We start from the raw sequence: 9,644 nt of genomic DNA on the forward strand, positions 1-9,644 counted from the left end.
AATTAATCACAGTCTGGAAATTATTCGTCGCCGCAGTTTTACGCGGATAATGACTAGTATATATATATATATATATATATATATATATATATATATATTCACAACAAAATACTTTTGTATAAAGATCATAAATCTTTATTAACTACATATCGGCTACAAATCGAACTCGTGGTAAACCATATTTTCCACATCAACAAGCAAAATTCCACCGAAATTGAAACACGTGGCAAACACTTTTGCCAACTGGATTTTTGTGTCGACGCAAAGGGGTCTAAACTGTAAGTATGAACCTAGAAGGGCCAAACGTGTACTTATATGTGCGAGGGGCGTGGTGCTATTTGAACGCCACTTTTCAATCGATCAAAACCCTCTTTCTTCAAAAACCTAAACCCTCGCAAATTTGTGGCGGCGGAGACCCCCATACTCTCTATCAATTCCCTCCCAAAAACCCAATAATTTCTGGGGTTTCTTACCCTGTTTTTGAAGATCTATCATCTCTATCGTCAGCATGGCCGCCATGGCTCCTCCTGCAGATCGTATCCTATGTTTGCTAGTAATTTTTTACGATTCGTTATTGTTTTCTCTTGATTTGAATTGGGTTTCTTGTTTCTCTCGAAGATCTCGCTTCTGGGCGATCTTTATACGTAATTGTCTATCTGCTGCATAAATAGAATGTTCAATGTTGTAATTTTGCTACTGAATCTTGGTTTATATTGTCAGGTTCTTAGGGTTTTAGGTTTAACAGTACGGATACGTGTTTTTATAATTCAATTGTTGATGGTAACAGTTTCTTTGATAAACAAGTGGTTATCCTTAACTTTATGTACAGAAGCTTCTGATTTGCTGAAGAATCTATCAATTGATTCGCAAGCCAAGACTACGGAAATTCCTGAACCCACTAAGAAGGTGATATATTTTTGTCATATGTTAATATCTGAAGATATCTTGGTATCATTGTTTTGTTGACATAAATCGAGATTTCAGAAGTTTAGTTATGTGATTTTTGGTTTATGATTATCTTTGCAGTCTTCTGTGGACGCTGGGAATGGCCTGGTTCAACCTACTAATAGATCTGTAACCCCTTTGATCCCGGATTTCATGGATCCAACAATGGCTTATTATCCAAATGGTTATGCTTCCGCTTACTACTATGGAGGTAAATTGACTGCAGTAGTATATGTTTCTAGTTCGATTTACCCATCAAGAAACTCATTTGATTTGACAGTGTCATCGACATGTTCAACATTTGCAATTGCTTAATCTCCCTTTTCTGTTGTATAGGCTACGATGGAACTACCAATGATTGGGATGACTACTCAAGATACGTGAATCCTGATGGAGTTGATTTATCTCATGTAAGAACCTGTTTCTTTCTGTGAGTTTTCTCTATCTTTTGACTTGAAAACATGCTTATCGTTGTATATTATTTTTCGTTTCATTACAGGGTGTTTATGGTTATGGTTATGCACCATATGGACCTTATTCTCCTGCTGGCTCACCTATGCCAACAGTAGGTCAAGATGGTCAACTCTATGGGGCCCAACATTACCAGTACCCCACTTCTTACTTCCCACCAATGACCCCTACAACCCCTTACTCTCCTGCTCCTCCAAAGGGTGAGGTCACTGCAACTAAAGAGGAACCTGCTTTATCTTTGGACACAACTAAAGGAAACACAAATGGTGTGAAGGGGAACACTGGTTCTACCCCTGTGAGGCCAACATCATATCAGAATTCATCTTTCAATCCAAATGGAACCTTTGGGAGAGGTGCACAAACTGGCTATCAAGATCCAAGATACAGTTATGATGGGCTTCAATCACCTATGCCATGGCTAGATACCCCAATATACCCTGATCCCCAAACAAAAAACAACTTAAATGCTCCAGTTGCTTCAAGAACTCAAAATGTTCGACCTAATTCTCATCTCATGGTATAATCTTGATTTTCGTGATGTGGGTATTTGTTTTTTTTTTTTGACTTTTTCATTTGTTAATTTGATTGTTTTGGGTTATGCAGAGTCCAAGACCAATGTCTACCTTGAATACAGCAAATGCATATATGAACAGAATGTATCCAAACAAGCTATATGGGCAATATGGGAATAACACATATCGATCTGGTTATGGTTATGGCTATGGTTATGGTTCCAATGCTTATGATTTACAAAGTAATTCACGAGGTTGGTCAACCTATGATAACAAGTTCAAACCTAGAGGAAGAGGCAACGGTTTCTTTAGCTACAACAATGAGAATGTTGATGGTTTAAATGAGCTCAACAGGGGTCCAAGAGCAAGAAGCATCAAGAACCAAAAAGGGTTCACTCCCATTACTATAGCTGTAAAGGGAGAAATTACAACTTTGCCATCTACTGATGCCATTGAAAAAGAGGAGGGTAAAGAAGTCATTTTGACTCCCGACAGAGAGCAATACAACCAAGCGGATTTTCCCGAAACTTATGAAAATGCTAAGTTTTTCATTATCAAATCTTACAGTGAAGATGATGTTCATAAGAGCATCAAGTATAATGTTTGGGCAAGTACACAAAATGGAAACAAGAAACTCGATGCAGCTTACCAAGAAGCTCAGCAGATATCTGGAGGATGCCCTATTTTTCTTTTCTTTTCAGTAAGTGTTTTTTAGTTTATTACTATTTTACCCCTTTGCTTATTCTTTCAGTATCTAGTGTTGGATTTTAATGATTATTGATTGCTTCTTTGGTTGTGTTTTTAAAGGTGAATACAAGTGGACAATTTGTGGGTGTAGCTGAGATGATAGGGCCAGTTGATTTTGAGAAAAGTTTAGAGTTTTGGCAACAAGACAAGTGGATTGGTTGCTTTCCTGTAAAGTGGCATATTGTGAAGGATCTTCCAAACAGTTTGTTGAAACATATCATTCTTGAAAACAATGAGAATAAACCTGTTACAAATAGCAGGGACACCCAAGAGGTAGTTTGAGTTTCTTTATAACATTTCTCATCATATTTTTATAAAATTTGTTGAAGTTGACATGTTCTTTTTTTTTTTTTTGTTCAGGTGAAATTGGACCAAGGGTTGCAGATGATTAAAATATTCAAAGAGCATTCAAGCAAGCAATGCATTTTGGATGATTTTGAGTTTTATGAAGATAGACAGAAGAGGATTCAGGAGAAAAAAGCAAAGCAACAGCAGTATCAGAAACAAGTATGTGATTTTTTTATATGGTATTTGGTTCTTTTAAGGTATTGTGGTTTGATGTTTGATTGACATTGTTGTTTGTATTTGTTAGGCATGGGAAGGGAAACCGGTGGTTGATGATGTGGTGGCCACTGCTGATGTGGCGGATTTGGGAAATGAAGTTGACAAAGATGTTAAGGTGAGTGAGGTGAAACTTGCGGATAATGTTGAAGAGAAAGTAGCGAATGGTTGCTGAGTTGGCGGTGTGTGTAGGCGGCAGGAGGCTGTTTGACTGGAAAATTGACAAATGAGTTGACTGCCGCCTTGAGAAAGTGTGGACTCTGAATCAAGTGTCTTTGATATGATTTGGTTTTTGAAAGAAGAAAAAGTTTGCAAGGGAGAAAATAGGGAAATGTAAATTTGGAGGAAGATAGTCTCTCCTCCTATAGTGGTTTTAGTTACAAACAGTTTTTTTTGAGGACTCTTAGTCTTAGAGATCTTTGGTTAGGTTTTTCTTTTAGATGAAAGTTTTCCATTATGGTTTGTTTTTTTGTGGGTCTCATTTTATGATCTTGGTTAGTTGTTTTTTTTTTTTATCTCTTTTATGTCTTGTAAAATCTAGATCAAGGTTACATAGGTGCTAGAAAAGCAGGGTGGGTTTAGGGTGTTGGCAAGTATTAATTGATTTCAAAGATGCTTTTGATTTGATTGGTTTCAAGTATGCTTGCTTTTTTTATGTGCATTTTCACCGATGTGTCGAGCAATGAATATCCATTTTTAATACAACTTGTAATGTAATTAGGGGGTAAAAATTGAAGTTTGTAAGAATTAAATTGTTTGTTAAGCACGTGGTGATCAAAACCAAAATAATCGGTTTTTGTTTGTGAGTGTTGTCTTTATATGGGTTCGTCCAGGTTATCGTCATTTGTGAGTAAGAAAATGGTGGTTTGGAATGCAACCTTCGAGATAGATTATGATTGTTAATGTAGAAGTATTACCACTTGGGTTTGCTTATGTTTGTAGTATATATGAGGTTTATGGATTTTAAAGGTTGGCTTATTCCCAATTGGTTTTTGTAGTAGTGTCCTTCGTCATCTAAGATTGTTTAAGAATCTTTAGCAGATTCAAGTACGGTGAAAGACCTGCAAAATTAAGTCAATTATATATACTTAAGCTTTTGTGGGGAGTGTGCACTCGGTTTGTTTAATTATAGAAATTATATTCCTAGCAGTTAGTAACCGGCTGTTGTTCAAAGTGATAGGAGCTCCGATGACAGTGAAATTTGTCAAGTTCTTTATGTGTGGCATTGTTTTTGTATGAAGTTCAACTTTGGGATGCTATGTTGGCGGAAATGGTAGATTGGGTCGATCCGACCTGGGTTCAGTCATATCATCATGGGTGATTTCAAGAGTTTTACATGTTAGTTGAGCATTTTTAGAAATCTGTTTATATTTTCCAAGGCTGTGAACATTGTTTTAGTTGTTGATAAGGATGTTGACATTAGCGATTGATGTTTGTAAGGTAATTGGATCCGATGATAGTGTCATTTTATACCCCAGTTGGATGCTTTGGGAAGGATAAAAATTCGTTTGACTATAGTACGATATTTGATCTACATGTACTTAATGTTGTAAAATTCGTCGAGTTGACGGATTACCCGACCGAGTACTCCTTACTCGGCCGACCCCTTATCGAGGCGAGTTACAGAATCCGAGTACTCCTCGAGTATTCGCTACTCGGTAGTCGGCCGAACAAGTGCCGAGTAGCGAGTTCTACAACCATGCATGTACTTCATTCTTCAGATAGAGTGGAAAGGCAAGGATGCTGAGGATCATGATGACCGATGTGATCGGTTTATCGACAGGGGTAGTGAGCGATGTTGACTGGGCTGTTGCAAGTCGGTGGGATGATGATCCGGGACCTATAGGCCCACTGAGGTGCTGATTGTAAGTCTTCAGGCCTGTGAAGGAGTGATGGCAAGAATGAGTTTGTATAGTGAGCTTATTATTCCAATGGTTGATGGTGTCACGACGTATCGTGAACTAGTGTCTACACAATTTACGAGGGTTGGGCCCGACAATTGTGTAGTTGAGACTCTTATGTTTTGCTTCGTTGGACGTTGGCACGGTTAGGTGTTTCGGAGCATCGTGGTAATGCTATCGGTTGCCTAGTGGTAGATAGGTTTTAGACTATACGTTGGGTAGAATGTTGACTTGTTGGAAAGTCATGGTTATGGATCTGAAGTTCCTTGTTGTGTTTCTGCATTCTTGGGTCTCTGGTTGTTTTTGGAGAGCTATTCGTTATGAGTTGAATTACTCGTTTTAGAGATGTCGATCCATGGAATTCAGAATAGTTCCCTGGGATGATCTATCAGATGGATATGCACATGAAGCAGAATGGGGGTTTTGATTCGACCTAAGGTTATGTTTTGTTCATTAATTTTCCCGTCGGAGTGGTGGGATAGTGGTGATTTTGCAAGAACTCAAATGAGCAGTAGAAACCCTTTTGGACACAATTTTCTATATAAGGGATTAGGTAAGTGTTTATTACCAGTATGTTTCGGATACTCGTTGCTTCGTAGATGGCGGTGTTTTTAGTCGAAGGGACTGGGAGTACGTATATAAGAAAGGAGATTATCAGTCTTTGGGTATGATTTCTAGGTTTTATAATGACAGGTTCCTGGTCTTGTGGGGATCTCATTGAGTTTGGGTTCGCGACTGTGGTGTTGGAATTTCTGGGTTGAGTGGTCTCGTTATGAATTTCTTTTGATCGTTGGTGCTCATAGAGGAAAATGTAGTAATTTTGGTTAATATGATTGGTTTGGGGTTGTAATGACATCTTTATCTCGATTCCAAGTAGTCTCGAGAACTCTATGTGGAAGTATTGGCTTAGTGAGTGGTTTGATGAAGTCGCGAAAAATATGCATATGGTTGGATTTATTCATTCTAGCAGGAACGAATTTCGAGGACAATTTCTAATCAAGTGGAGGAGAATTGTAACACCCGTGTTCTGATTGTGTTTTTCCGCTCTTTAATTGGGGGGTTTATAGTCTAAAGGAAAGTATAAGGATGTGGCGAAGCAGAAAGCCATTTATCGCATTTGCTGAAAAATCAGAAAATCTGGAATTAATCGTAAGAGACGTGGGGCGCCTCTTAATAGGCGCGACACACCTCCGACCTAGCGGGCTTATCATTTTATTACGGTTCTTGGGGGTATTTAAATGTTATTACGCCATAGGTTTGATCATTCTCAGCCTCCATCACCCTTAGATCATTCCTTGAGAAACCTTAGCCTCATCTTGCTTGATTTGAGTCTTGGAGTCATTTTGTGAACTTATCTTCTTCATTTAGTGGTTGAAGCTTGAAGAACAAGGTGCTTGTAAAGTGCATAGAATAAGGGTTATGAACCATTGTGAGTATAAAGATTCAAGCTTTCCCTTTAGTTCTTTGGTTTTGGTCTTATGTCATATTATGCATATTTGGTCCCTTTTTTGGTGGAGATCTTGGAGGTGAGATGACTCCAACACCTTTTAAGCTCCTAAGATTGTTCTATGGACCTTTTGAACTTGGAAAGTTGGTATCTTGTGTATATCATCTAAGCTATGCAAGTTGTGTTGGCATTTTAGGTCATTTGGTTGTGTAAAGTTTAGATCTTGTTAGATTGGAGTGTCTTAATGGATAAAGTTGGAAACATTATCTATTAATACATTGACTAGATCTGGAAGTTTGGAGAATTGACTTAATGGATAAAGTCATTTTACCTTGTGAAAATGGTCTGGACGCGACGCATCCTTCCCTGACGTGGCACACTTCTTAGGGTTTTCTGAGGCACGTTTGTTTCCGCCTGAGATCCTGACTGTTTTGTTGTCTAGTGGGCACATGGTGTCCTTCATGGGGTGTGGGGAGTCTGTTTGACTAGATTTTGACTTATAATATTGGTAGTTAACTTCTTTACCAGTTAGACTTTTGGTCGAATTGTTGGGTCTTAAGCTGCAGACTAAGGTTTAGTCTTTGTTTGGTTAGGCTGTTCGTGTAGCCGAGTCATTGGATTTCAGGTAGTGAATTTCAACTCTATTATTAGGTGAATTTTCTCATTATACTGTAGGACACAAGGTTTCGTTATGTGCTTTTGTCTTTGTGACTCTTGCATGAATGTTATGTGGGCGAGGCCCGTTGGATGAGACATGTTGGGCGATCCCCCTTTATATGCATGGTTGGGTGAGACTCGTTGGGCAAGGCCCGGTTGCATGATTATTTGTGACGCCCGTCATGGTATGTGGTATCGTGGGAAACTCACTAAGCTTTGTGGTTACAGTTTTAAGTTTAAATGTTGCAGGTCTTTTTGGCAGTATAGGGAAGAGTACGATGTGATTGCATCACCTCTGCTTTTATGATTTTGAGATGTTCCGCACATTTGGATTTATTACTATGATTTAGGTTATTAAATAACTGAATCTTAACTTTTTATAATTTAATGGTATGGTTTCCTCTATTTTAAAAATGAAATTTTTGGTTTGAAATTTAGGACGTTACAATCTTGAAACTCTTGGCTCAAGTATTCGCCTCCTCTATCTAAATAAAGGATTTTAATTGTCTTGTTGAGTTGATTTTCAACTTCACTTTGAAAGAGTTTGAACTTTTTAAAATGCTTCATGTTTATGTTTCATTAAGTAAACATAACCAAAACGACTAAAGTCATCTATGAAGATGATATAATATCTTTCACCATATCTAGACATGGTTTTTAAAGGACCGCACACATCAATATGTATGATTCATAACAAAACACTTGACCTTTCACATGAACCAGAGAAAGGGGACTTTTCATCTTTCCACATAATCAAGATTCACACATATCAAATGAATCATCATCATTTGCCTCCAAAAGTCCATTCTTTTGGATATACGCTTCTTGTTTATATGGCCACAACGACAATGTCATCGATAGGTTTGGTTCTAATCTTGTTTGGTCATTTTGGTTCTTGCATGATAAATTGAATTATTATTTGAAGAATAATCAATGTTTGATTCATAAATTCCATTAATAGGCCTAACCTTAAAATAGAATATTCCATTAAAAACGAGTGAATATTATCACCAACAAATTGATCAGCAAAACCGGATTTCTTTAAATGGGAAACTAAAACAATATTTATTGTTAAACCTGGAATCAAACATACACTGTTTAACATTAAGTATAGATCATTTTGTAAACACAATTTAAAATATCATATCGCGTGGACCGCAACTCTTGCACCATTGCCGACGTGTAATATTATATTGTCTGTCTTTAGCTCCTTAATCTTTCTGAACTCGCGTAACAAATTACAAATGTTAGTTCCACACCAAGTATCAAATACCCAAGTGCGGGATGAAAAAGTAATTACCCCATTTTAATCTTGAAAATAGATATACCTGAACTGCCTTCCCGACCTTCTTTGCTTTCAAACTAACAAGATAATTAGGACAATTCCGTCTACAGTGGCCAATGACTCCATACTCAAAGCAGGTGTCTTCTTTTGCCACCTTTTCCTTCTTCTTTTCCTATTGGGTTTGGGGAACCTTATCCCAACCATTCATATTGTAGTTCATTATGAAGGTATCATAAGATTTTGGCAATAAGTTTAGAATTAAATCTGTAGCCAAGTCTTGTGGATGTGGAGAGCCTAGTCTCTTTAAGTTATTCATATAGCTCTTCATTTTCAGAACATGTGTGCTCACATTACTAGTCTCCTCCATTTTGCAACCATGAAGATATCGAATAGTTTCAAATCTTTCGGTCATTGCTTGCCGACCGAACATCTCTTTTAGATGTTCAACCATATCATAGGCATCATGATGCTCCATATGTCTCTGAAGACACGAGATCATGGTGGCAAGCATAATGCATGAAACCTCGATTGAGTCTTCAGAGTTCTTAATCCAAAGATCTTGTACATACTCAAGAGTAGTTTTTGGTTCCTCGGGAAGTGGGCCCTCAAGAATCTGTTGGATTAGTGTCTAAGTCCATAACTATTTTGGTATGTACTTGACCCGATGGTGCATGGTCCTTTTGGGTTGCCTTCACCAAAGCAACTTGATTGGAGAAATAAATAGAAAGAGAGGATAATATGATTTATTAATATGTTATAAGGATAATATATTAAAGGAGAAATCATATTTGTTTAATTAATATTGGTCAATAATTAATTGAGAATTAATTTTGTGATCAAGTGTAATTAATTAAACTTGAGGGGCTGAATTGTAATTATGTGATAGTTACAAAATAAGGTAAGGATTATCTTATAAGTATGGTGAACGAATTTAAGGTTGGAAAGCCTTAGAATTCGAGTATGATAAGGATACAAGGATTATCTTATTGGTTGCTTAATGGATAATCAACTAGATAAGGATAATGACTGAAACCCTATCTCTACACCTATATAAACACCCCTAGGGTTATGAATTCGTGTATCCCTTCCCAAGAAGCCCTAGATACGAATTCTAACCT

At 37.4% G+C, this 9,644-nt stretch overlaps 1 protein-coding gene across 1 annotated transcript; it reads left to right on the forward strand.

Annotated features, from left to right (window-relative positions):
- The first annotated feature begins 354 nt into the window (after window positions 1-354).
- Window positions 355-3,704, forward strand: LOC111889992 (YTH domain-containing protein ECT4). Its single transcript, XM_023886148.3, has 9 exons — window positions 355-536; window positions 830-906; window positions 1,027-1,156; window positions 1,282-1,355; window positions 1,445-1,933; window positions 2,020-2,628; window positions 2,736-2,948; window positions 3,036-3,182; window positions 3,268-3,704. The coding sequence occupies exons 1-9, from the start codon at window positions 509-511 to the stop codon at window positions 3,409-3,411; spliced, it is 1,911 nt and encodes a 636-aa protein (XP_023741916.1). The 5' UTR covers window positions 355-508; the 3' UTR covers window positions 3,412-3,704.
- Window positions 3,705-9,644: the final 5,940 nt, after the last annotated feature.

The sequence above is a fragment of the Lactuca sativa genome, chromosome 6, assembly GCF_002870075.4.
Source record: "Lactuca sativa cultivar Salinas chromosome 6, Lsat_Salinas_v11, whole genome shotgun sequence".
In the NCBI taxonomy this organism is placed as follows: domain Eukaryota; kingdom Viridiplantae; phylum Streptophyta; class Magnoliopsida; order Asterales; family Asteraceae; genus Lactuca; species Lactuca sativa.